The 27547-nt window shown below is 55.4% G+C and overlaps 1 protein-coding gene across 5 annotated transcripts; it reads left to right on the plus strand.

The window, feature by feature from the left end:
- Window positions 1-233: 233 nt before the first annotated feature.
- Window positions 234-27529, plus strand: TCF25 (transcription factor 25). 5 transcript variants are annotated; one of them, XM_045045430.1, is made up of 19 exons: window positions 235-592; window positions 7230-7379; window positions 8358-8432; window positions 9113-9231; window positions 9804-9869; window positions 13311-13393; window positions 14468-14598; window positions 15039-15138; window positions 15929-16022; window positions 17178-17270; window positions 17393-17498; window positions 18619-18778; window positions 20240-20327; window positions 21289-21447; window positions 21599-21689; window positions 22140-22219; window positions 23772-23844; window positions 25875-25937; window positions 26633-27529. In XM_045045430.1, exons 1-18 carry the CDS (start codon window positions 242-244, stop codon window positions 25896-25898), a joined length of 2043 nt encoding a protein of 680 aa, XP_044901365.1. In that variant the 5' UTR covers window positions 235-241; the 3' UTR covers window positions 25899-25937; window positions 26633-27529. The 5 variants fall into 5 exon arrangements, with proteins under 5 accessions (XP_006941901.3, XP_044901365.1, XP_044901364.1 ...); XM_006941839.5 differs by having other exon boundaries at window positions 234-592; window positions 25586-27529; XM_045045429.1 differs by having other exon boundaries at window positions 25875-27529.
- The last annotated feature ends 18 nt before the right edge of the window (window positions 27530-27547 follow it).

The following is a 27547-nucleotide window of genomic DNA, read 5'->3' on the forward strand; positions in this document are numbered from 1 at the left end:
CACCTAGCCCTACCTGCGGGTTCCTCCCGCCCAGCCAGCCCGCACTCGGAGAGCAGAGTCTAGGTCCCCGGGTGCAGGTGGCTCGGAGCCCGTGAACCCCCATCCCCGTCCCAGCCGGACGTCGGTCCCGGGCACGCCTCCGGAAGACCCGGGGACACCCAGCACCGGGGCAGCCAGGACTGCCGCGCGGAGGCGCCCAACTCGCGCGAGAACTCGCCCGGACGCGTTCGCACTTTCTTAGATGCCACTGTTGGCGGAGAGGAAGTTCCGGAGGACCGCAGCACGCAGACGCCAGAGCTCGGGCTCGCGCCAGCGCGCCGTAAGTGCGCAGGCGCGCCGGTCGTTCTCTTTTCGGCTCTTCCTTCTCCCGGTCTCCGGACGTCAGCGGCCGTTGGGTCCTATGTCGCGCCGGGCCCTCCGGAGGCTGAGGGGGGAACAGCGCGGCCAGGAGCCCCTCGGGCCCGGTGCCCTGCAGTTTGCCCTCCATGATGACGATGATGCGGAAGAAGAAGGTCCAAAGCGGGGAACAGGCGGCCGGCGCCCCCGGGGCGCAGGGAAGGAAGGCGTCTGCGTCAACAACCGGTTCGAGCTGGTGAGAAGCGGGGCTGCCTGGGGTGGGGGTGGTGGGAGGGGGTGCTGTGCCAGGCGGGTCGTGACGTCAGGGGGCGGGGCACACAGGTCTGGGCTGCGGTGGGGGCGGGGCCAGGGGCCAGTGGGTGGAGCAGGCGATGGGGTGGGCGGGGTCATGGCGGGTTGGGCGGGGCTGTCGGGGGGGTCTGGGCTGCAGGGTGGGCGTGGTCTTGACGTAGAGGGGCGGGTCCGCATCACAGTGGGCGGGGCCTCACTTCCCCAGGTCTGGGCGCTGTATTTCAGGACCGAACGTTGCCTATGTTAAGCTGTTGCAGGGCCATTGCTGACATTCTTGTTTACTTCTCACAACCCAGGACTTGGTGTTTTCCTCATCGCTGCATTAGCTGCGATGGTGTTTAGCTCATCTCTGCACCCACAGCAAGTGTCTGCCACAGAAATGACACCGTAGATGTGAATTGAGGAGTAAACGCCCACCGGGGTTTCTTTAGCTGTCCTCAGTCTGTACTTTGGCATGTGCGCGCATCGCCTTATTCTTGCTTCTCTGACCTCTGGCGGGTAACGTGTCCGTTTTGCTCACCTTGTATCCTCTCCTCGGTGTGCCCGAGTGGTTGAACAAACAGCAGTAGGTCTGAAGATCATGGAGAAACCAGTGACTCTTTCTTGGTCTTGTGATTGCTGCTTGCTTTATGGAAAGTTGGCAAGTTAGACACCCATCATAAGATGGTGGGGCGTGTGGGGCGTGTGGGCTTGCAGTCTGGGAGATTGGTTTAGAGATTATTGACCTTCCCTCTTAAGGTGAGAGACAGCCTCACCCTGTAGTGTCTGGGGGAGTTGGGACGAAGCGCTTTCTTCATATTCTCCAGTCTCCCTCCACTTGTTCCGATTCTGAGATGAAAAGTAACTCCTTCCCCACTACCTGTTTCTTCTCATTTCTTTCTTCCTTTTTGACATTTTTATCATAAAAAAATTTCAAACATGTACAAAAATAAAAGTAGTATTAACCTTCACGTGCTCATCTCCCAGCTCCCACAGTTGGAAACACGGCCAGTTGTGTCTGCCCAGTATTTCCGTCACATCACGTGTCCATAAATTTGCCACTTTTCTGACTTCTCTCAAAATACTGAAGTCTTCCTTCTCATCTCACTTGTCCACGGGCTGAAATCAATTTGTGCTGTAGGCAGCCATTTCCACAGGCGTTTTATCTGCTTGTGCTTTCTCTTTCCCCATATCCCCAAGATTTAGCCCTTAACACCAACAGCTGCTCTTTGGAGGACATTGAACATTGCAGGTGCTGCTGCTGCATCATATGATTCTCATAGTCTGGGAAGGAGATCTTGTAGTCCCCCCTGTGCAAATGACATGCTAAGTGACGCTTGGAGAGTAAACCCAGGCTTTCTGACCTAAAATTTGTACCCTTAACCATGTCATGGTTTTTGTCTCTGAAGCAAAGTTAATGTTCCTGCTGAAGAAGAAAGGAGGGTAGATGGACAGGGGGGCAGAGTGTTTGGGAGAAATGAAAAAAATGGCAGATGCTTACCTGTGTGAATGGAGGAAAAGAATTCTGATGTGGACCTCCCCATGACATCATGTCAGAGGGACTCAAGGTCTGTACCTGCTCAGGACTCTGCTGTTTGTGTGTTCCCTTCCACTTTCTGACACTGGTGTCACCAGCTCAGATGTCCTTCCTGGTCTTGGGATTCATACCTCCAACTCAACGTCTGTCACCTCTTAGACCTTTCACAGACGTCTCAAACCCAGTGTGTCCAACTGTTAACTGCTCTTTCTGCCTCCTCCAGCCTTCTCTATCTCCGTTTTTCCTTTTGTCCATGCCAGCAACCTGAAGGTATCCCTGATCTTTCTCTCTCTCAACAATATACGAGACCATTCTGAAGTCCGGTAGCACCTGGGTGGGGACTGTTGCCTCTGGCCTGGATCACCGTCATCCTTCGGCCCAGTCCTTCTCTTCTTGTTCCTTTGCCACCTGTCTGAATGCAGCAGCTACAGTCACACATACGTCTGACCTCAGCCCTCCTTTCTTCGCAACCCCCCAATGATCCCACGCCGGTCTCGTTTACCCCATGAGCTCTGCCACCTCATTTCCTTAAAATCTTGCTCGCTCTGCTGTAGCCATAGTGACCTGTCCCCTTTGCTGTCTCCTCTGCCTTTAACACCGTGTATTCAGATGTCCCGTGTCTCACTTCTCCTTCCTCAGGATTTGCTCAGAGGACGCCTTCTCAGTCTTGCCTACCCTTCCTACCTGCTTTCAAAGTGGAGTTATCTGCACATTCCCATTCCCCTTCTTCTGTTCTTTCTCAGTTTTCCCTGGCAGCTATCATAGAACATACCGTACAGATTCTCTGTCGGTTCTTTCTATTTGGTGTTACTTTCCTTCCTTGCTGTCTGATGAAGTAGAAGCTTTGTGGGAACAGAGACTTTGCTGCTCCCTAACATGTCCCCACCACCCTGTGTCTGGCGCCCAGGTATGCAGAAAATTTACTGCATGAATTAGCATTTCCTCTAAGCGGACCAGCACGTACTGTCTCCAGCCAGAATGTATGTGCACAGGCTTTGGAGTCAGAAGGACCTAGGTTTGGATCCCAGCCCCATCTCTTCATAGCTGTGAGAACGTGGACAAGATATCTAACATAAGCTTCAGTTTTCCTGTTTCTTGGCGATGATCTCACTTCATGGGATTTTCATGAGTGATAAATGAAGTAATAACGTGTGTCGCCTTTAGCCCATACTGGGCAGACGGCCCTCTGCAAATGTAGGTATTAAATGAAATTGAAAACCACGGTAGGAATGTGACCTGAAGTGGTTTACTGAGAAGCCTTTCCGGGGCGCTTAGAAGTGCTCTCCTGGAGAGAGGGAAGCAGAGCAGGAGACATTCTTCGTTGTTAGTTCATGGATTTATCCTCACAACTAGCCCTTGGGTGATTTTGTTGCTGCTGCTGTTGTTGTTGTTGTTGTTGTTGTTTTGGCTTTAGATTAGAAATCATCTCTCTTTTTTAAAATTCTGCATATAAGTGGACCAGCACATTTCAAACCTGTGTTGTTACAGGGTTAACTGTATGTGTATATGTCTCTGTTTTTATGTTCAATATAATGGTCATGCCTGGAAAGTAATTGAAATAAGCATCTAAGTTGTAAAATTAAATAAAAAACCAAACTTCTTCCAAAATAAGTTTCGGTGATTAGGCTGCTGCTGTTTGGCTGGAATAAGGACTTGAAATTGTTCAGTGATCTTTGAGTTGGTGTTCAACATGTGTCATCTTTGATATCGAGTTGATTTTGATCCTTTGTGTTTTGTTTTTTTGTTTTTTTTTTTAAATTTTTTTAATGTTTATTTATTTTTGAGACAGAGACAGAGCATGAACAGGGGAGGGGCAGAGAGACAGGGAGACACAGAATCTGAAACAGGCTCCAGGCTCTGAGCTGTCAGCACAGAGCCTGACGTGGGGCTCAAACCCACGAACTGTGAGATCATGACCTGAGCCGAAGTCGGGCGCTCAACCGACTGAGCCACCCAGGCGCCCCACAGAAACAGTACGTTTAAAGTAATTTTTCTTAGAGAGACACCATGCAAGCAGGGGAGGGACAGAGAGAGAGGGGAACAGAGGATCTGAAGGGGGCTCTGCGCTGACAGCAGTGAGCCCTATGCGGGGCTCAATCTCACAAACCACAAAATCATGACCTGGGCCAAAGTTGGACGCTCAACACACTGGGCCCCCCAGGCGCCCCTCAACATAAATCTTGTGTCTTCCAACCCAGTGATTCTACCTCTGCATACTTACCCAAGAGACTTCTGCAAAAACGCTCACACAGTAGCTTTCATCCAAACAGCCGCAGATGGGAAGACCCTCAAGCGACTTCCTCTGCCTGATGGGTAAGCTAACGTAGCGCGTCCACACAAAGGAGTACTGGTGACCAATAATATGGGCACCAGCAGGATAAGCGTCAACACATTACACTGTGTGTATGGAGCTAGACACAAAAGAAGGCATACTCTGGCTCTTTCTGCACCAAGTTCTAAGACAGGCACAGGCCATCTCTGGTGGAAGAAATCTTAGCAATGTTTGCTGGAGTCAGCAGGAAATGTTAGTTGGAGATGGTAGGAGGCATATATTTCTGGGGTAATGGGAGCATCTTACATCTTGGTAAGAGTGTGGGTTACATACTTATGCAGTTTCCAAAACTCATACTGTGCGTCTGTTTCAAGCCACGTAAATTATACTCCAGTTCCGTGCTCCTCCCCCCAAAAAAGACAAAATTCCCACCCGGTGTTTATTGAAGTATCGATCAAGCCTTATCCCCGTGGAATAGCAGAGAATATGTGTGTAGTGAACAAGAACCTCTTGAAATTGTTACCCATTTGAGACTGTGAAACTGATGAAAGTACCAGCTTTTGGATACCAAATGAGATTTACCTCAGGATGGTGGGTGGAGAGTCCTTGAGTGCTAGTGCCTGCTGATACAAATAGCAATGAATCATGCGCAGTTAGCAACTGTTTCCAGTAAAGAAACAAGACTGAGTATGTATATCGTTGGAGGTTTGCACATGTGCGCACAGACCCAGAATATTTCAGGTGAAGCTTAGCTTGGCATAGAGCTTATGCATTTGAATTTCTCCGAACACCTCAAGTTTCCAGAAGGGGCTCAAAAAATAATATCTTAGTGGGGCGCCTGGCTAGGTCAGTCAGTGGAGCATGTGACTTTTGATCTGGGGGTTGTGAGTTTGAGCCCCATGCTGAGTGTAGATATTACTTAAAAATAAAATAAAAAATTCTTGGGGCACGTGGGTGGCGCAGTTGGTTGAGCGTCAAACTCTTGATTTTGGCTCAGGTCGTGATCTCACAGTAGTGAGGTCTAGCCCTGAGTCGGTCTCTGCGTTGGACACGGACCTTGCCGAAGATTCTCCCTCTCCCTCTGACCCTGCCCTGCTCTCGTGTGTGCATGCACCCTCTTTGTCTCAAAAAAATTTTTTCTTAAAAAATTTTTTTAAGGAAGCAGACGTGACTTGGAGTAAACCAGCACCCGGCTTCACTAGAGGCATTAGGGGTAGAATTCCGTTGAATACCAGAGAAAGTGTAGGTGCCAGTTCCCCAGTGCATCCCCCACTTGTTTAGAGGAAATGTCCCAGGAGGCCACGTTCTAGTTTTCTTCCTTTGCTCCAACATCCAAACCAACCAGACCACACATGGGCCTCTGGCTTTACAATGCCACCACTCAAAAGAAGGTGTCTGCGGTAGGAGTCCCCACAGTATCGGCAGCGCGGGGACAGAAACTATTGTGCTAGAAGTCAAGCATTTTTGAGTCAGATATGGATTTGCAGACAGATTGGCATCACGTACTTCTGGGTTGTGTCCTTGGTAGGCTCCATTGGTAAAGAAAGCAAAACCAAAGGACACAAAAATTTGTTCCCGTGTTCTTTTCTTTGACACTTTCCCAGCTGAGACGGTAGGCCAAAAGAGAACCATCACTGAAAAACTCACCGGCTGCAGTGTGACCTCAAGTTTAACAAGAAATTGTCTCAGGGTTGTGGGGGTTAAAACATGTTATTTTGGGGTGCCTGGTGGTTCAGTTGGTTGAGTGTCCAGCTCTTGATTTTGGCTCAGGTCATGATCTCGCCATTCGTGGGATCCAGCCCCACGTCAGGCTCTTGCTGACGATACTGAACCTGCTTGGGATTCTCTCTCTCCCTTTCTCTCTGCCCCTCCCCTGCTCGTGTTTTCTCTCTCAATAAACAAACAAACAAACAAATAAGTAAATTAAAAAAATAGGTGTTATCTTTATTTTTTGGCTTTATATTTTTCAGAGGTTCTAAATTGAACATACAGTTTTATTTTTGTGTATTTTGTGTATTTCACTGTACTAGATTGGGTCCATCCCATCTCATCTGGTTTATGAAGCGTAGTTAGTGTTCCTGCTAACCTCTTTTATCTGTTTGTTCATTGACTGGCTAAAGGGCCAGAACTTCCCCTGTAACTTGTACCCACCCCTGCCCCCGTCTCGCCTCCAGGGTGTGTGTTTAGGGTGTGCGGGAGTGTGTGCATGTGTGGGTCCTTCCTTTTCGCTACTATGTAAGGTTCTGTCCTGAGTTATTTTTATTATCGTGTGTTACTTTTATCAGGGAAGAGTTTCCAGGTAGGTCAGTCCTTGGGTACTGTTTCTTCCCCCAGGTTCTTGTCCTGTCTGCTACTGTAGATGAGCTACCTAGTGTCTCCAGTAGGAGGAAAGAATATTAATGCATCGACAGAACAAATGTATATACGAATCTTTGTGCTAGGGTTCTGTTCCATAAGGGAGGTAAGTTGTAACGTTTGGGGGTTCTTCATTATGTCCCCTCTGAAGACAGAGACCCCGTGGGGCCACACGGTGCCCAGCATTCTCTGGAGTTTATTGACTAAAGTAACCGTGAACCAGGGCTGTTCAGAAGGTGAGCAGTACGGCTCTGCTAGGCACACAGACTTACGTTTCTTCCTCCTGTGACCTCAGGGTGATCCTGAACGTGTCTCCCCGCCTCCCCTCCCCACCCCCGCCCTGTCCTGCTCTCTTGTCTCTAACACAGTTCAGTATCACCATGGGATCTGTGACCAGGACACCCGTAATACCCTTGTTCTCTCCCATCTGTCTTCCAGATAAACATTGAGGACCTTGAGGAGGGACCAGTGCTGAATGGGGAGAGACCCGAGTGTCTGCTCACAGGGAACAGAAGGAGATCCCAGAGTGGAGGTGCAGATGCCAAGAAAGCTGGAGAAGTGGCTGGCAAGGCAGCACCCCCAGAGCAGGTGTGGGGACTAGGAGGTGCCAGCCACATGCACCCTCTGCTGTCGTTTTCTGGGTCCCAGTCGTCCCCGCTTTTCCTTGGGACCCCTGATAAGATTTGCATGACACCCTCGAGACGAGTTGTGGGCATCGAGGAGGCCCCACACAGCGTCCCCGAGTCAAGTTTTCTTGGCACAAGAGTGGCCCCCGCACTCTGGGAGGGTCTGCTCCTCCCTCCCCAGGGGGTGTGTTTTTTGTGACTGTGTGTCTGGAGCTCTGGTCAGGTGGTCAAGACCCTGGGTGGACGTGCCTTGAAGAAGTACGTAGGTCAGGTTAGCGTTGGGGTGTGGCTGGTGTGCCCGACGGCAGTGCGGGAGAGGGTCCCTCAGGAGATCTTTTGCTTGTTTACTCAGTAAGTGCTTTTTGTCAGCCTACCGGGTTCTGGGGACAAGCCTGCCTTCCTGGGGCCTCTGGTCGAGAGAGCGACAGATGAGGACAGACAAGTGCAGCTGGAGGGACCCTGACTCGTGGCGTAGAGAGGGGCACCTGCCTGAGCTTGGGGTGGTGTAGTGCTTCGCGTTGCGGGGAAGGAGGTGGCCAGGTGAAGGGGCGAGAGCGATTCGGGCAGAGGCACCAAGGGTGTGGGGGAGTGCAGTGCGGGGTCCCAGCCTCCAGGGTGGCTGAGCGTGGCAGGGAGAGTGGTTGACAAAGTGAAAGATGACGGCAGAGGGCAGGTGGGTGGATGCTTCACACCCTGTGAGCCTCTTGAGGTCCTGGGAAGCCACGAGTTCTGTCAGGAAGGAGAAACTTGGAGGGAACCAGAGTTGTGGGCCAGTGGGAGGTCTGTGTTGTTGAAGCAGGTGAGCTCACAGGACGTTCAGGGTGGGAGGGAGGGGACCCAAGCCTGTGTTCCCGTGTCCCCCTGTGGCTTGCTGCTTTAGTTGTCAGCATGTAAGATTTTATTGTCTCTTTCCTTGACTAAAATGTGCTTCTTTTGTTAGTCTAATATAAGTGGCAAACTCCGAAAGAAGAAAAAGAAACAGAAAAATAAGAAAAACACTGCAGGAGAAATTCTGGTATGTGCATCTGGCTGTTTCTCAGGGCAGTTCATTTTCATTTGATATTTTGATTCCTTCCCGTTAGGAGTCTAACTCGGAGGTCAGGGAAGGTCACTTACCAAATCTCACTCGTGTTTGTTCACTTTGTTCCTTGAGGGTCGGACCTCCCTCTGTGCTTTCTGTTTTCTGGTGACATCTGAAATGATGCTCTCTGGATGGTGCAGCCTCTGTCACTGGACTGCCCATGTGCCCCGACCTTTCTCTAGTGCTGATGGACTAATCAGATGTTGAGGTGTAAGCCTCCAGGTCCAGTCGGTTGTCAGAAAATCTGTTTTCGTTATCGCCTGCGGCCCTCGTCACCTGATTCTGTGTGTCCTGAGGAGGCTGTGGCCCTCTGTGCCTGTCACTGGCAGTTACAGCCCAAGTCCCACCTGAAGAGCTTGGCGGGCACATCCGAAAGATGAGCAGTGTAGGCCTGTGACTTGGTCATTTCAAGAGTCCTTCTGGTTCTGTGATCTCGCCGATTCTGAGCTTCCTCTAACGAAGCCTGTCTCCTTTTTTTCTAAATATGTGTGCAGTGCGGCATTCAGGAAGTAGACCCAATAGAATGCTGCTTCTTTGTAAAAACCATTTTGTTGTTGATCTTACACTTAAAATAAAGTCTGTGTGGTGATTAAATGTTCTTCTGGGGCTTTTAGGAAAATGGGCTGGAAGATATTGATCGCATCCTGGAGAGGATTGAGGATGGCGGTGGTTTAAGCCGCCCAGGCCCGCCTCCCCTGAGCTCAAAGAAGCACATCCTGTATGTGGAGCACAGGTTAGCCCGTCCCCCTCCCGGCTGACACAGGGACTCTTTCAAAGGGAAGGTAATATTTCAAAAAGAAGGAAACTTACTGTCTTGATCTAAAAGTGATGTAGGTTTATCGCCAAACATTGAGGCAGCAGGGGCAAGGACAGAAGGCGAGGGAGGCCCCTCTGTTTCCAAGGACCCATCACTTAGCTTTGTAGATCTCTGGGAGTGTTTTTTTCTCGGAAGGTGCTGAAGTCAGAGGTCATCCTGGGACAGGTTATTCCTGTCTTGTCCTCATAGATGCCTATGAAAAGCCTGTCCCTACTGAAGAGATTGTTGCCAGTGTTTAAAGAGCCATCTCTTTTCCTGAGTCAGTGAGCACACCTTGATCTAGTCGCAGGTCTGAGGCTGCTCTGACTTGGCCCCAGGACCGGCTGCCTCTGCTTCAGGTTAGCGTGGTTTTGAAGGAGGCCTGCCGGTTGTCTTCCTGCCAGAATAGCTGTTCTCTCTGCTGGGTTTTATGTGACCTTTCAGAATTCCCAGATTCAGTGTAGAAGAACTCAGTTTCATTTCTGTCCGTGAAATTTTCAATTCTCTAGACACTTGAATCCAGACACAGAACTGAAAAGATATTTTGGTGCTCGAGCTGTCCTGGGGGAACAAAGGTAAGATCAACACTGGCTGCGTTCCCAAGGAAGGGAGGGAGGTTCTCCGGATGGGGATGGGTTAGACCCTTGGGGAGGGGGAGGGGGTCCTCGGGGAGGGGGAGGGAGTTTCTCCAGGTCGGTTAGACCCTGGGGGAGGTTAGGCAAAGGGCCTTACAGGAGGAAACCCTAAGGACTTCTGGTTCTGAGGGATCTGAAGGGGGCCGGGGAGAAGTGGGTGTTTGACCTTTTTGATGGCCATTGGGCTCCAGCCCTCACACTGCCTTTATTATTAGCCTGTGAGCCAGCCTTTTACAGGGATTCTGGAAGTCCTAAAATTTTGAACTTCTAGCCTTGAAATCTTGGCCAACTTCATTTTTGTTTCTTAGCAAGCAAAACCAACACGAGGTTTAGGTTCTGGGATCAGTTTGGTCTTTGTTAATTTAATAGTTCTTAGTGGTAAACCCAGGGGGAAGTGCTCTGTTTGCAGACCTTTCTGTAGGAGGTGTGGGTGTTCAGCTTTCCCAACGCTCCAGCACCGAGTCCGTTCTGACCAGGAGCTGTCACACCGGCAGAGGCTTTGTCTTTTCAAGTACTGTCCGTGTGTTTTCTAAATGTAGAATTAAATGCTTTTTATAAAAGAAAAAACTGAGGCAATTCAGAATTGTCTCCTCTGACAGCCCCGAAGATAACCAGTCAGGACAGCTTGCTGCCCCTCTCCGGGGCCCCTCTGCACACACTCCTCGTTCCCCGGAACCACAGGGCTCTGCTGGCGTCTCACACCGCATGGTTCTTCACGGTTGGATTCCAGGCACCATTTTCACGCCCGGTGCACGAGGGGAATGCCCTCGCCCCGGGGGACAGGTGCCGGCTCGTGTGCTGGCTGCACTCTCCCTGCGTCCATGTGGTCTTTTCTAGTGCAATTGCACAGGAATGGGTATTCCCCTGTGGTGTTAGCACCAAGTCTCTCCGCTGCCTTCCAAATACCTGTGTGCCTTAGCCTACCCACCGCCTGAGTGTTTCTGCCTCCTCTGACCTGTCGTAGAGTTAGGGGTTTTAGATTCTGTCATAATATACACGTGGAGGACTTTTCTTGTTATTTGCTGATGGTTTTTGGTTTTATCTCTGGTGTTAGGTTATTCAGGACACAGGGGTTTCTGACTTTATGTCTTCTTGTGGAATATTGATGAAAAACATTTTCACTTAAAAATGTTCCTCTTGGGGAGCACCTGGGTGGCTCAGTTGCTTAAGCGTCCGCCTCTTGATTTCAGCTCCGGTCATGACTTCACGGTTCATGAGTTTGAGCCCAGCATCAGGCTCTGCACTGATAGTGCAGAGCCTGCTTGGGATTCTCTCTCTCTCTCTCTCTCTCTCTCTCTCTCTCTCTCTCTCCCTCTCTCTCTCCCTCTCTCCACCCCTCCCCCACTTGTGCTTTCTCAAAATAAAGAAACTTAAAAAATAAATAAATACATAATATGTTCCTCTTGGTCTGAACATCGTGCCTCTCCCCAGCCTAGCTCCACTTGTTTGCATGTGCTTGGCCTGTCTTTGCCGTTTTCTTCACACTTATGCCTGGTCTTGTTTCTGTGCAAATGGTACTTAATGTAATTACATTTATTGTTTTTATAGTATTATTATACTTCCTGGGGTATTGATTTGTTTAAAAATTTAAGTCCCACCGAAGGCTTCCCTGAGAAGCCACGGTTCCCTCGTACCCCTTGTGTGCAGACGCACTCAGTGTGTTTCTGATTGTCCCTCTCCGGTGGCCGTCTCAGAACGTGCAGATGGCCTGTGCACAGCTCTTTCTCAGAAAGCTTCCTATGACAGACGCATACGGCATACTCCCCCTCCTGCTGCGCTTGTCTCCCCCCCCCGCCCCCTGCTGCCCCCCAGCAGACCCTCCCCCACCTGCCTCCCTGCCTCCTCTCTGTTCTGTGCGGACAGCTCACTGCAGGGCCGGGCTGTCCCTGGGCTTCCATAGACCAGGCAGTTCTGCATATCCAGTTAATTCTCCTCTTTACACCCTACCAAGCTCCCGGTCAGAACTGGGCTCCGTGCTGGAGCGTCTGGAAACTCGAACACCCACACCTCCTACAGAAAGTCCTGCCAACGGGCCTTCGTGCACAGAGCGTTTCTTACTGCATCTACCGCACGATGCCAACCGCTAAGAAGTGTTAAGTGGACAAAGATCAGACTTATCCCAGGTTCTAAACCTCACGTTGGTTTTGATGCCGGTTGAGAAGCAAAAATAAACCTGGTGAAAGTTTCAGGGCCACTCAACATTTTAGAGGTAGTCATTTGAGTGTTCTTCAGACTATGACTGTGCTTTTTTTTTTTTAATTTTTTTTTTAACGTTTATTTAGTTTTGAGACAGAGAGAGACAGAGCATGAACAGGGGAGGGGCAGAGAGAGAGGGAGACACAGAATCTGAAACAGGCTCCAGGCTCTGAGGTGTCAGCACAGAGCCCGACGCGGGGCTCAAACTCACGGACCGTGAGATCGTGACCTGAGCCGAAGTCGGACGCTTAACCGACCGAGCCACCCAGGTGCCCCTATGACCGTGCTTTTGAGGCACCGTGTTTTTTTCTCCTGCATTTTGCCTTCTTGGTGGGATAAGAAACCTGCTTTTTTATCCTGTTTGTAATGCAGGCCAGATTCTTACTCATCTTTATTTTCTTAACGAAATGGTTCATATTATCGAGAAAATACACAGAATCACATACACATGTCCACATGCCCGTTACTCAGCTCAAGAAAGAAAGCATCAGTGACGGAGCAGAAACGCCTCCCTGCAACCACCGCTTTGCGGGGTGCGGTCTGGTACCGCCGGAGACATCCCCGCCCAGCGAGGCAGGAGCACCGGGCTGAGGGATGAGGGCAGTCTGTGGGCCACATCTCGGGGAGCTCAACCTCCCTCCCCTGCCGCCCAGTGGTGCTGTGTGGCTCGTTCTCACCCAGGAGTGTGTTGGTGTCAGTGTCCTGGTGCCCCCCCCCCCCACCGGTTCCTTCCGTGGTTCCCCTTGTTCCCTTTTCAAATAAATCCTGTTCTTGCGTCGCTGGCGTCTTGAGAGGCGAGGAGAGGACCCGCCTCAAGACAGAGGTCTGCCCTCTGCCCTCTGTGCTCAGCCAGCGGAGCATCCGTCCAGCCCGGCCCCCAGGGAATTGCGTCCACAGGCTTGCTCTCCTCCTCCTCTCTGTTTTTGCTTTTCAACTTCTGTTTCCTTTTTACCTCTCTTTCCTGCCATTTTGCTAGACCCAAAAACTTCCGGTTCTTTCTGTCTCTGGTTGTTTGGCTACTTAGATGCGGCGTTTACTTTGGCTGGGCACTGCTGACGTTCTGTCAGTGCTGTTGCATTCTGTCCTGTTCGTGCCCTTCCCTTCCCCTCCCCGCGGTTTTGCTTCCGAGGTCCCTCAGAGGTCAGGCAGCGAAGATGAAGCCGTGACCGTGTCCGTTCTCCCCAGGCCGAGGCAGCGGCAGCGTGTGTACCCCAAGTGTACGTGGTTGACGACCCCCAAGAGCACCTGGCCACGGTACACCAAACCAGGTGAGGGCCGGCACCGGGCCGCGAGGATCTGCGCCCGTTGGGCCAGGCCGCTGCCCTGTTTGTGCAGAGCCAGCGTGCGGGCGTGTGAGCGCGCGCCCCGGCCTCGTGCTGGAGGACGGAGGGCCCCCCACCCCCCAACGCACGCCAGCTGCGTGTTTTCTCAAATGCGGTTCAATGCAGCTTCTGTCTACCTTTTTCTTTTTTCCTGTGAATACTGTACCACAGGAGGCAATCAAGTTCGTCTTTCAAGCGTGGTATTTTATGTTCTGTTGCCATCTAATAAGTACGCGTATCTGAAGAGAAACAGCCACAGTGCAGAAAGGCTTGCTGTGTGCTTGTGGTTGACATCATGACACCAAAAGGAGGAGCATCCTAGAGCCCTTGGGCCGGTCGGGTGGGACAGAGGGGAGGGGCCGGGGTCGCCACTGTGATGGGAGCGTGTGACAGCCACGCCCTGCTTCTGTGTCTCTGGGGTTCTGCATGATTCCTGTGTGCTGGCAGCGAGGACACCCCCACTTAGCTAGCAGAAGCCCCCAAGCCACTTTGAACAGACAAAGCTCCTGGCTCTGTGGCGGGGCCGTCCGAAGGGACTGGGTCGAGGGTAGCCTGGAACCACTCACCTGTTCTGTGGAGGTAAGTGGTTCCTCAGAAGAAACTGGGCCTCTACCCAACACATGGTACAAAGAGAAAGGCCGTCCACTCGTGGGGTGTAGATCGCCGTTGCTTCAGAGGCCTGGCTGCAGCCCTGCACGGTCTCCCATGCCCACCTGGATCTGGGCTCCGACCGCTGTTTAGGCCCAGCCAGATGCCATGGGGGTGGCGCCGTGTGTGTCCTCACGTTTGTTGTCCTGGGACATTGATGATCGATCCACACCCCCGGGGGCGGGGCGGGGCGGGGGGGGACATCTTCCTAGGAAAGGCGTAGATGGGACGTGGTGCCGGTGTGGACCGAGCTGTGGGCGGTCAGCCCCAGGCATCCTGGGGGAGCAGACGCTGTGACAGGGACTCATATTGGGTGCACGCAGAAATTCCTGTCCAGGAACACCACGGGGCCTGACGCCACACCCTCCCCAGGTCTGTCGATGCGGCTGCTGGAGTCCAAGAGAGGCCTCTCCTTCTTTGCGTTTGAGCACAGTGAGGAGTACCAGCAGACACAGCACAAGTTCCTGGCCGCCGTGGAGTCCATGGAGCCCAACAACATCGTGGTGCGTGTGTCCCCACGAGAGGGTCCGCACCCAGCCCACACCCTCCCCACAGTTACCCAGGGTGCCCCGGGCCTGGGGCCCAGCCTGTGGTCACTCCGCCCGGAAGCACCTTGCCCTCCTGGCTCCTTTCACCTCCAGTATACACCCGGGTCATGGGGGCTGAGGGCCACGGCAGGATGCTTCCGAGGACTCGCCTCATCTTCCAAGGGCTGCTTTGGGGGGGTGGCAGAGGGTAAAGATGGGGGTCCCGGGGCACAGAGGTCCCGGTTCCCACCACAGGCCTGGTTATGAGCTTGGTTTGAGGTGAGGGTATCGTGGATGCCACCGCTGGTAAAATTTTCACAAGGTTTACGTGCCTGAGAGAAAGGCCTGCCTGGGGCTGGGGCCTCGCCGGTCCGGGGGCACCACCTGCTGCCCCATCAGTGTCCCCCTCCTCGCAGGTTCTGCTCCAGACCAGCCCGTACCACGTTGACTCGCTCCTGCAGCTCAGCGACGCTTGCCGCTTTCAGGAGGATCAGGAGATGGCCCGAGACCTCGTAGGTAAGGGGGCGCGTGGGCACCCCGCCCTGCTGTTCCTCCGCACCCGCACACGCCTTCGCTGGCGGAGCACAGGCGTTGTATAAAGTGATGGCGGGGACACAGGGTTTGCCAGGGTGTCTTTTAAACAGCGGCTTTCTTGAGGTACGGTTCGTAGACCATACGATGCTGCCATCGATGGCGTATGACTCGCTGGTGTTTAGGTTCTGGCAGAGTCGTACATCTTTGTCACCACCGATTCTAGGTCATTTACGTGACCTCTAAAAGAACGCTTGCCCGTCACCTGACGCCTCCCCACCCCCAGCCCCTGGCCACCCGGTGCGCTTCCTGTTTCTGTGCATTTGCCTGTTCCGGACATTGCCTGTGAGTGGAATCCTGTGACTCACGTCTTCAGAGCTCCCCTCTCGTACGGCCAAGTGATGCTCCATAGTGTGGATAGACCCATGTTTTGTGTGCCTGCCGGCATGTGGGGGACACTCGGCGCGTTTCCACTTCCTGGATCGCGTGAACAAGCTGCTGTGGTCGTGTGCTTGTGGGTGTTGTGAGCACGTGTGCTTGTATACAACCCTGGGGCCGACAAGTGGTCTGTGGGTGAAGCAAACGCACAGAGTGGCTTCGGTGATCCCCAGGGTCACATCTGTGGCGCGCCGCCTTTTCCCAAACCCTCGCCGTGTGACCTCCTCCCTCTGAGAGCTTTCTCTGTGAGCCAGGACGGGGGGGGGGGGGGGGGGTGAGGTTGCACTTGCTACACGGTGGCCCCGACCCCCTCCCCTGGTGTTTGTGTGGCCTGCAGAGAGAGCGCTCTACAGCATGGAGTGTGCCTTTCATCCCTTGTTCAGTCTCACCAGCGGGACCTGCCGGCTGGATTACCGCAGACCCGAGAACAGGTGGGTTTCACGGTGGCAGGTGTGTCGAAGCTGTCCTGCGACGGGAGATGGCAGAGGACTGTCCCCGAGGCGTCCCACCTGCCAGCTCACACTGGGGCACCTCACTGTGTACAACCTGAATGCAGGATGGCTGGGCTCACGGACGCACCTATTGGGCCAGCCTGGGGTTACTTCTGTCCTTGTTACAAGTGAGTCTGATAAGCGACTCCACTGTGTTGGGGGCTGTAATTGTGTTTTCCTTGTATGTGTGGACAATAGGATCTGTGCCACGTGAGTTTAGAATGCTTTGGAATGCTTTGCGGGCAGCCATACCTTCCAGTTCCTAAGCCAGTTAGCTGCTTGCACTTGGCTTGATCCTGTTCCCGGTGTTAAGCGGTCATGATTGGGTGCCAGTCTTCTCGCCAAGCCCCACTCTGGCACCAGCCCTCACTAATGGAGCCCGAACAGCCACGGTGGCTTCCCTGTTGACCTCACCCCCTGGCTTCTTGCCCTCATGGGGCTGCGGGGGGGTGGGGGGGAGGGTCCTCTGTTGTCCGGTGCCCTCGCCCTCACGGCCTCCAGCGTCTGTGGTCATCTCCAGCACTGGACGCCCTCCGCACCTTGGCAGTCAGCCTGGGCACGCTGACCCCGACTGCACAGATTGTCTGGTTTTGTTTGTGTTAGTCTTGTCTCTCCAGTTAAGTTCTTAGTTCCCAGAAACAGGTCATAAAATACTAACATCCACAGGCAGGGTGTTGGTTATTGATGCAAGTAACAGCCTACCAGGATGCTTCAAGTCCCAGAACTGGATGCATCCAGCCGCAGTGCCCCTAGCAACTGTTGAGGTTTGAGGGCAAATTAAGGTGGTAATTTCAGTAGGAGATGTTGACCTGTCCTCTGAAGCGAACAGCAGGAAACAAAAAACACGATGGTTGCAACTCCCAGATAAGCTGGTTTTTCTCCACACGGACGGACACGTAACCGCAAACAACAAGCAGAGCGTCACCTTCTCTGCAGACACAGGAACACTTGCGAACACTCGCGGTGATTAGGCTGCGCGGGAAATGGCCAGCGCAGCCAAGGAGCAGAGGGCAGCGGCGGTGCTGGACGAGGCTTCCGGGCAGTGCGGCTCTGGCGGCTGCCGCTCTGGCTCACGAGGAACTGTCTTGGACCTAGGAGCTTCTACCTGGCCCTCTACAAGCAGATGAGCTTCCTGGAGAAGCGCGGCTGTCCCCGCACGGCGCTGGAGTTCTGCAAGCTCATCCTGAGGTGGGTGCCTGCCTCTGGCGCCCGTGAGCTCGCGGCCTGGGCCCGTGGATGTCCACGCCGGCCCACTCTGCCCCTTGTCTCCCTTCGCCTCCCCCCCCCACTCCCTGGGCCGCCTCCGGAAGCCTGGAGCCGGACGAGGACCCTCTGTGCATGCTGCTGCTCATCGACCACCTGGCCTTGCGAGCGCGCAACTACGACTACCTGATCCGCCTCTTCCAGGAGTGGGAGGTAGGCGTGCGTGTGCGCCGTGACGCGGGGCCAGATCCCCCCCCACCCTGCTTTTCTCCGTCCAGGGTCTGTGCGCCCCAGGGCGGTTCCGCGAAGCAGTGGGGAGGCTCTGGCCACACCCCGCGTGCTCCTCCCTTTCTGTCTCCACTGCTGCCCGTTTCCCCTGCAGACGGGCTCTGCCTCCAGCCTGACATTGAGGCTGAGACTGGACACGAGACCTTCATAGTGATTTCGTGCGGAAGTGATGCTATTTTAGGAATTTGGGTTAAATAGAACATTAGTAAACGTTAACTTCACCTGTTTTCTCTTTAATTTGGCTGCTAGAGAACGAGTGTTCCTGTTGGGCGTTGCTGTCCTGGGGATGTGTGAACCTGACCACCTTTAGGGGGCGGGGGTGGCGGGCAGGGAATCGACAGCTTACCTTCTTGATCTCCGAGCTGGAATCTTTTGTCACCACGCGTTCGTGCGCGATCGAAAAATGACTACGTAGATCATTTGAATTGTGTCGCTTGGCTGCTTGGCCGAGGAGTCCCGCCTCTGGGGATCTGGTTTACAGAAGTTCCTGGAGCACCCTCATCCCCCCACAACAGGGCTGAGGAAGAAAGTTTATATAACCGTGGAGACCATGGTCCCATTTTAGCGGAGGAAACGGCACGCCACGTGTTGTCTGTTCCCTACCCGTGTGGAGAAAGGCAAGGAAAGTGCTCGGCCATGAGAGCAGACTTGATCGGGTCCTGGCAGCAGGAGGGACATTCTTCGTTGCCGCCCCGACTCGCTCAGTTTTCCGCTGTGACAGAGCACAGGCTGGCTGCTTTCAGAGCTGAGCCCGTCACGAGGGCGGGCGTCTGGCTGTGACCCCACCTGACTCCGCTTCCCCCCAGGCCCCTCCTCTCATCCATCCCAGGCAGTTTTCTACCCTCCCAGGGCCTTCTGCTTGTTTTTTGCCCCGAGGAAGCCCCCAGACGTAACACAAAATTCTCGTTCATGCCAAGTGACGAGATGCCAGCGCGACACCTGTGTTCATCGCGGGCGCATCCAGTGACTCTGGAGCAGCTGTGGGTCTTGAGTCTTTTGTCTTTGCACAGTAGAGCTCCAGGTTTTGTGTCTCCGCCCCTTTCAGGCTCATCGAAACCTGTCTCAGCTCCCGAATTTTGCCTTCTCTGTGCCGTTGGCCTATTTTCTGCTGAGTCAGCAAGCCGACCTCCCTGAGCAGGAGCTCAGCTCTGCGAGGGAACAGGCCTCTCTCCTGATCCGACAGGCGCTCACCATGTTCCCTGGAGGTGGGTGCGGCGGGCCCCAGCGCGCACACTCCACTGACAGAAGGGCGTGTCTTCAGGGCTTTTGGACAAGGCGTAGTTACAGTTCAAAAGCATAAAATGAGTCAGAAGCGACTTTGGCGTTCAGGTGTCTTGGGGCTTCAGGATAAGTTTCTGATATTGACTGAGAAAAACTTTCTGAAGGTGTGGTATTTTCTTTTTTTTAAGTTTCTTTTTAAGAGAGAAAAAGAGACAGCACGAGCGGGGGAGGGGCAGAGAGAGAGGGAGACACAGAATCCAAAGCAGGCTCCAGGCTCTGAGCTGTGGGCACAGAGCCCGACGCGGGGCTCAAGCCCACAAACCGCGAGATCATGACCTGAGCCGAAGGTGGACGCTTGACCGACTGAACCACCCAGGCGCCACCGTGTGGTATTTTCTAGAGAGATAAGTGAGTTGCTGGTTCTTAGCAGAACGTGCAGGAGGGGCCCCGGCTTTATGTTCTTGTCCTCAAATCCCATCTTTCACTGGGTTGAATAACTCGGAGACAGGGTTGTCCTGGGATTGCTCAGAGAACCTCCAGGCATCCTAGAGTAGTGGGCTGGTGTCTGTGTGGAGACAGAGCTGTGTGGTCTGTCAGGGTCCCGCTGGAGTGCAGGCCTCCTACCACGTGCATTTTCACAGAGGGCCGAGTCCCGGGGACGGGCCGTGGGGACTTACGCACGCTGTTCCCCCAGCCCCCAGCTGGAGGAGCAGCCCAGGCTCTTGAGGTGACCCCTTAACCTCAGTGAGCCTGCTGCGTCCCAGGCTGGGAGAGGAGGTGACCAGGGTCCCCGCTCCTGGGGCTCACATCCTTGGGCGGGGAGAGTGGCAGGTAGTACCAGGTGCTGGGGAAAACACAGAGAACACAAGCATGGTGAAGGTCTGAGGAGGCAGCCAGGGCAGGGCTGAGGCCCATGTTACTCGGGGCGCCCACTGGACGGTGTTCTCAAGCTCTGCCTGTGTGTCCAGGCCCCCCCCCCCCCCCACTCCATCCGTGCTCACACGGGGCTGCCTGGCCAGGCCGTAGGACAACCGACCCTTCCCCATCAAGGTGCGTGAAGTTACGAGGCGAGGCCCTTCATGGGCACCGGCTGTTTGTGTGGGATCGGGGCGTGAGCCGCCTATAAAGTCACTCGGAAGACAGGGTTCTCCAGGTGACCTCCTGTGGGGAGGTCACTGCTGCTCAGGGAGAGAGACAGGCTCTGCCCCAGGCCTGAACCCTGCAGGCCGGCCTCCCCACCAGCCTGCGGAGGGAGACTGTGATGTCAGTGGTTAGAATGCCTTGTGTGTGTGCCTGGGGGGCACGGGTGCAACCCCTCAGATGCAGACCGGGCCACTGGGAGGCAGCAGGACGCATGACCCCCTCCAAGGTGGCACAGGCTGGTGTGGGTAGACTGGCCTCACCCTGGTGTCACCGTGCCCATGGGGGCCCTGCTTTCTCTGCAGCCCTCCTCCCTTTGCTCGAGTACTGCAGCGTGCGGCCAGATGCCGCTGTCGCCACTCACAGCTTTTTCGGACCGGACGCTGAGATAAGGTAAAGACCGACGGGCCCTGGGAGAACAGTGCCCACCTGTGTGTGAGTCGTGGGGACGCTCCTGGGGGCAGACCCTGGGAGTCTGGCTGTCACTGCTCTCTCCCCGCTACTGGGAGGGGCCTGGCAGGTGCTCTCTGCTCGAGACTCCGGCGGCTGGACTGTTCTCCCACTGGGGTGGCCGGGTCCCGGGTCCAGGCGGGGCATCGCCTCAGGGTCAGGCACAGAGCTGGCCGGTGCGTGAGCAGCCTGCGGCCTAGAGCACAAGCCTTCCTGGTGAGGAGTGAGCAGGGCACGGGGCCCACTGTGCCCGTAGCTGCTGGGTGGGGTTAGTGTCATCACACTTGTTAGCGTGGTTCATCCGTCTGCATGGCACGTACTACGTTTTCCAAATTTGTCATTAGGTAACGACAGAAAAACGTGCAGTAAGGGAGCCAGCCACCCTCAGACCCCGTTTGTAAACCACAGTGGTTCTTGCGGCGTCTCTGTGCGTGCATGTGCATATTCTTTTTCTATTTTATGTTGCTATTAAAAAACTCGTACTTTTTTATTTATTTATTTTTTAATATATTTAAAAGTAAATATTTTGAGAGAGTGAGAGACAGACAGAATCTGAAGCAGGCTCCAGGTTCTGAGCTGTCAGCACACCGAGTGTGATGTGGGGCTCGAACCCACAAACTGTGAGATCACGACCTGAGCCGAAGTCGGACATTCAACCGACTGAGCCACTCAGGCTCCCCAAAGAACTTGTGCTTCTTAAAAAACACGTACCCTGGATAAAAGTAACCGCTGTGTGTGCCCCCGCCCCACTCCGGGTGATTGCCCGCCCCGGTCGGCAGCCCCTCCGGGCGGTCTCCTGTCACCCCCAGCTGCTGGACGGGGCCGGACGCTGCCCATAGGCGCCGGCGGGTGCACGCAGGCCTCGCCCTGGTGGAGTCTGCTCACGGGCTCCGCTCTCCCGCAGCCAGCCCCCTGCCCTGAGCCAGCTGGTGAGCCTGTACCTCGGAAGGTCGCACTTCCTCTGGAAGGAGCCGGCCACCATGAGCTGGCTGGAGGAGAACGTGCGCGAGGTTCTGCGGGCGGTGGACTCCGGGGACCCTGCGGTGGAAGCATGTGAGAGCAGGTGGGCTTGGGGCCAGGGGTGACAGGGCGGCAGGTGGCCTCAGGGTCCTCGTAGGACGAGGCCCACCTGCTCGGGTGCTGCCATCACAAACGGGGCAGCAGGGCCGGTGCGGGCTCCATTCCACGTGCTGCCGCTTTACTCCCGGCCCTAGGCGGAAGGTGCTGTACCAGCGTGCGCCCAGAAACATCCACCGCCACGTGGTCCTGTCTGAGGTCAAGGAAGCCGTTGCCGCCCTCCCCCCGGTAAGGCAGAGGGGCTGGGGGTGGGAGCTTTGTCACATGCCGGGCCCTTCCCCTCACAGCCAGGGATTTGAGAGGTGGAGCTGTGACCTCACAGGGCTCAGAGCAGTGACCCAGCCATTCGGGGCCCTGGAGCCTGCATCCCGTAGCGCTAAAGTGGGGCTCCTGACACAAGTGACCATATGATTCTGTCCCTTCCCTACAGCACACACGCTTTTGCCCACGGGTGTCCTCTGTAGCCCTCTGAGCGGGCAGAGTGAGTGTCCCCGTGGAAGAAAGGCTCTCCCTGCCCGTTCACCCGGTGGCTTAGGACGGTACGCATAGCCTCGCGGCCGGGGACCGTTTCTGTCTGACCGATGGACTCTTAGCAGAGAGGCCGGTCCGGGCTGGAATTGGCTGAAAGTCTGCAGAGGGGAAGGCAGGGGCTCACGGCAGGTCTGCTTCCCTTTGAAGGATGTGACCACGCAGTCTGTGATGGGCTTTGACCCTCTGCCTCCTTTGGACACCATCTACTCCTACGTCAGGCCAGAGAGGTACCTCTCCGCCTCCTGCTTTGCTCCTTTGCTCGTACAGCTCTGAGGTCAGTGCTTTAGGGCTCACTGCCTCCCGCAGACACAGGCCTGCAGAGGACGGTGCGGTTTGGGGTCACGGGTCAGCTCTGCCAGGCGTGTGCTTTCACTCCTTTGTCGACAGCAGGAGCATTTTTGGGTCAGCTTCTAGAGCAGGTGTTGGAGGTAACAGTGGGAAGCAAGAGTAAGGCATTCCCTGTGTCCTCATGGAGTGTTCACAGGGCAGTGGGGAAACATGTTCGTTACGGAATCGAGGCTTAAATGTGGAGTCAAAACTGCAGTGAGAAACTTCTGGTGCACGTGACTCTCCGAGAAGGCCGTGGTCATTGCTGTGTGAAGGAATAATAGACCTTCGACAAGTAAAGGGGGAGGGAATGTCGCTGGTACATGAGACGAGTCTGCGCGTGCAAAGGCCCTGTGCAAGGAGCACGGCACAGGGCACGTTCCAAGAAGTAACGAAGACCCACACGGCCGAGCCAGGAGGGCTGCAGTGAGAGCACAGCGGAGCCCAAGTCTACGGTGGATTTGTGGACAGTGGTTAGCCTTGAATCGTGCACTAGCTTCTTTTTTCTCTCCTCTAGTCTTTAAAGCTGAGTGATTGACTTACCAAGAGCCTTGAGCACAGTCTTGTAGATCTGGAAGTCACAGACAGATTTGCCCATTTCGGGAAAGCGTGTGGTTTCCAGATCTCAGTAGAGCACATTATGTAGGATGAAGGATTTTTTTTTTTTTTTAATGTTTAATTTTGAGAGAGGGAGAGAGAGAGAGAGAGAGAGAGAGCGAGCAAGCAGGGGAGGGGCAGAGAGAGAGGGAGACACAGAGTCCGAAGCAGGCTCCAGGCTCTGAGCCGTCAGCAAAGAGCCCGACGTGGGGCTCGAACTCACGGACTGTGAGATCATGACCTGAGCCGAAGTCAGACGCTTAACCGACTGAGCCACCCAGGTGCCCCTGAAGGACTCTTTCTTAACTGAATTGTGCTATAACAGTTAGACTACGTGCTTCTAGGGAAGTAGCTCCCAGTTGAATTTATAAGTAGAGTAAGACGCCAGTCAGGAATTTGTGACATGGAAGGTTCAGAAAGAAAGCGGACTGGCTGGACATTGTCGCCCCGACCTGAGGAGTGGCCGAAGGGCTGTGCCCGGCAGAGGCTGCCGGTCCTTAAAAGTCCAGCTGGAGCTGCTTCCAGCGTGGCGTCTTCTCAGGGGGGCACTCTCCAGCACACCCTGGAATCTTCCCTTGATGTGACCCCTTTGCACCCCTGCACAGCTCTCCTCAAGAGTGACCCTCCTCCCTGCTCGGCTCAACCAGCCGGGTCCTGAAGGGCCCACCGCCTCTGGACGCCATTCCCCGGGAGGCCTAAGCAGCCCTCACCGGTACCTCTGGGCGCCCACTGCCCACCCAGAGCTGAGCAGGAGTCTTGGTGGTCCAGCCCCGTGTCCCAGCTGGGGCTCGGGCTGCCTTCCTGTCCCTCCCCTCCCTCGGGGCCACTTTCTGACCTTCCTTCCTCCTCTTCCAGGCTGAGTCCCGTCAGCCACGGAAACACAATTGCCCTCTTCTTCCGGTCGCTGTTGCCCAACTACACCATGGAGGTACGTGGGCACGTGTCGGCCGGGTGGGTTCAGGCAGGGCCACTGATTGTGCCCGGGTAGAGAGCCTTGCTGGAGCCAGCGACCGGCCTGCTTGGGAGGCTGGGACGTGCCCGCCTGACGATAACCACCACCTCGGCCCCTCCACCGGACGCGGCTCCCTGACCCCGTGCTGGGGCCTGGTCTTGTTAGACACGCGCGCTTGGGTCTGGGGGCTTCCTCTTCTCGACAGGGTCCTGGGCAGGCCGGGTTGGGAGCACTGGGCCTCAGGGCCCAGGACAACCCCTGCTCAGACGAGTCTCCTTGCCGCAGGGGGAGAGGCTGGAGGCTGGAGGGGCTGGGGGTCTGAACCACAACCAAGGCTTGAACAGGCTGATGCTGGCCGTGCGAGACATGATGGCCAACTTTCACTTCCACGACGTGGAGGCGGCTCGTGAGGACAACCCCGAGGGGGACGGGGAGTGGGACTAAGCCCGCGTAGATGCCGCACCCCAGCGCTGTACAATTATGTTCCCGATCGCTGTTCTGGTCGGAATTGGCCGGTTCCCTGGAGTAGAAATGCTGATGTGTTGTCCGCCTTCCTCCTTTGTGTCTCCTATAAATGTGAGTGGGTTACGCTGTGTGTGGCCTGGGCTCTTCTTTTCCGGGGCTGGGGTCAGTGCCCAGTGTGAGGCAGGTGGGTCCTGGATCCGCACAGCCCCCGAGGTTTCCCAGGAGAGAACATGACCCACGGTCACACACAGCCACGCCCAGGCTCCGTGTGAGCTCTCTCCGTTGCCACCCTGCCCCTCCACGATTTGGGGCACAGAGCAGAGACGAGGTCCCACAGGCTTCAGTGCAGCGTCCCTGCTGAGAACGCCCCGGTGTTTGACCCGACCCCCACCCCCACCCCTCCCCCGGGAACGTGGAACAGGCTGGCTGGGAGCCGTAGGGGCTGACACTGGAGTCCTTGGGCTGGGCTCCACAGGTGCAGAATCTGCTCACGCTGACAGAGTGGTTTTATTAGGACACTTCAGGGCAGCCCCGAGCTGGAGGGAGGCTGAGACGCAGGCTTTGGAAAGGCTGTCCTGGCCGCTCTGGAGAACGTCATGGCGGAGACTAGGGGGCATTTGATTAGGGAGTGAGCACGGCATGGGGGAGGGCTCATCACCGGGGCGAGTCCTGGCCCTGGCCCGCCTGACAGCTTGCTACCAAATAGGGCTGCCTCTGACTCAGGAGCCTGACTGGCTGTGGAAGGGCCAAGGGCACTGAGCTGGGTGCTCTCGGCTGCTGGGTGCCCTCCCAGCCCTGATCCCCACCCTTGTAGGCAGCAGACGAGGCGGGTGGGTGGGGTACGGCTGGCATGCTCTGGGTGGGCCAGGATCGGTGTCTTCTGAGCCCTGGTCCGGAGGCCTGCCTCCTAGGAAGTCCCTCTTCCTAGGAAGTGTTCTTCCTGGCCTCACTGTGCAGTCACCTGTTGGGGACATCCGTGAGGTTATCCTGTCAGGAGTTCCTAGCATCTGTGGGTGAACAGAAGCCTCTGCTTTGAACACCCCTGGCCAGGGCATGTGTCCCACAGATGTGTTGGTGTCTTCATTCCTTGTCCCCATAACTGGATTCGGTAGGTGGGATTGAGTGTGAGATCATCCCAGACTGTCCTGGACGCACAGGTCTCCTGTTAGGGTGTCCTGCGGTAAGCTTCAGCCTATAGGACAAGAGTCTACTGGGTTCCTCCACGAAGGCGTTTGTTCTCTGAAAATGACAGGCAAGCAAGGAGAACTTGGCACCCTGCCTCTTCCAGCCTTAAATACATCCAGATGGGGAGGTGATGTCCAGAGCTGCAGCAGCCATTTTGCAACCAGGAGTCGGTGACCTCCAAAATGAAGAGCCAGTGTCCTAGGGGTAGTGAAGCAGAGAGAGGCTGGCCCCAGCCCGTGATGAAACTGCTCACCGCTGGGCCTGCTGTCCTGAGAGACTAAAAGCTCATCAGTGCTCAGCCAGGCTGGTTGGGTTTAGGTTATTACTTGCAGTTCTGTGTTTCTATTGGAGACAAGAAGACAGCCAGGTCTCACGTCTGAACATCCGCTCTAAGACTCGACCTGCCACCCCGTGTCCAGGTGAGCGTGAATCGGCTCCTCCCGGGGCTGATGCGTTGTGCCCTCTCCCACCAAGCCAGACCCTACCTCAGGGTCTCTGGCGCGGACACTGCAGGGTGGGCGCAGAAGCCATTCCCCTCCCTGAGTTCAAAGAACCCACTGTGACCCAGCCCTGAGCCAGGCCTTCCCGAGGTCCCCCCCCCACCCCCACCGTGTCCAGAGTCAGGGGGACCGGGCCGCACACCCCACATGTCTGCTTATGCGGCCGCGTCCCCCGGCTGGCCCTCGGGGGGTAACCTCTGTGAAGGAAGCAGGAGGACCCCTACCTCCTGCTGTGGCCACGGCTAGGCACAGGTATCCCACTGGACTTTGCACCCCAGCCCCCACACGGAGCTCCTCGACCCATCGAATGCTCGCGTGTTGTCGGCCTGCGTGCGCCTGGCACTGCGCTTGGTGCTGGGGACACGGCGACTGAGGGGTTCCTGCTCTTAACAGCCTCCTCACGTGTGGGTCAGGCACGTTGTCTCATGTTGACACGTGCTCTGAGGGGACAGTTGTGTCCACCACCTGTCCCCTGGCCGTCCCTCAGTTTCCCTTAGGGGCACCGGAGGTCGGAGTTGCTGTAAGAGGCCTTGGGGATTATCTGTGATTTCCTTTAGACCCTTCCCCTCACAACCATAACTAATCACAACGCTGACTGTCTCCCTCCCGTGAAGTCCTCAACAGGCACATCAGAACCAGATGGGGAGTCTCGAGGCCTCACCAGGAAGAAGACTGGTTGTCCGCCAGAGGCTGTCCAGTTCTCAGGCCCTTTGAAGTCTCAGGCCGGGGGTGGGTGGGGGTGGGGAGGGCGCGTCCATCTCAAAGGCCTCATTTGTGGAGCTGGAAATACTAACAGCCCTGAAGTGTGACGGCACAGAGGCGGGGGACAAGGCTGCTCCCATGACAGACTCTTGGTCGGTGCCCCCACATGTGGAGGGTGGTCAAGAAGCTGGTCCCTGGTGATGGACAGCCGCAGTGTGAGTCCTGGGACCACCCCCACTGGCCGTGGCACCACCCTGTGGTCCTGGGAGCCTTTGCTCCCTTTGGAGTTCTCCATCAGGCGGAGAGAGTGGGAGGTGGAGTCCACAGAAGGCATAAAGCTGGGACGGGCCGGGGGGGGGGGGGGGTTGGTGTGTTCCATCATGTGCCTGGTTCCTGGGGGGTTTGGGCTTTTCGTCTTCTATGGTGGGGGTTGCTAGGCGTTGCCCCGCGGGAGCCCTTCCCTGTGTCCACCAGAAGATGGGACAGGAACGCCTGGCGGGTCTGGGGAGACGTCCAGGGTGCTCTGTACGCCAAGGACCGCTGCTCGCACCCGCATGGCTGTCTGAGCGCGAAGCAGAGGAAAGCAGGAAAGCACACGCAGAATTCACTGATGGTCATGGGGTGGCTCCCAGGGCAGGGGGGATGCCCCAGGGGTTCTGGTGCAGTTCATGTTTGATGGCTTGATCTGGGTGCTGCTTTCCTGGCTGTGTGGAGGTTGGGGCACCCACTCACCTGCACTTTTTATGATTTGTGTACTTCTCACGTATGAGGTACTTCAATAAAGAGCACAAACCAAAGGGGGTAAAGGAGCTTTGTGAGTTGTGTGA

Source organism: Felis catus, chromosome E2 (genome assembly GCF_018350175.1).
Source record: "Felis catus isolate Fca126 chromosome E2, F.catus_Fca126_mat1.0, whole genome shotgun sequence".
NCBI classification, from domain to species: Eukaryota; Metazoa; Chordata; class Mammalia; order Carnivora; family Felidae; genus Felis; species Felis catus.

Coding starts and splice junctions, on each gene's coding strand:
- TCF25 (XM_003998371.6), top strand. CDS start 242: ATGCCACTGTTGGCGGAGAGGAAGTTCCGGAGGACCGCAGCACGCAGA. Junction 13,394..14,467: donor GCCACGGTACACCAAACCAG/GTGAGGGCCGGC, acceptor CACCCTCCCCAG/GTCTGTCGATGCGGCTGCTG. Junction 22,220..23,771: donor TCCTACGTCAGGCCAGAGAG/GTACCTCTCCGC, acceptor CTCCTCTTCCAG/GCTGAGTCCCGTCAGCCACG.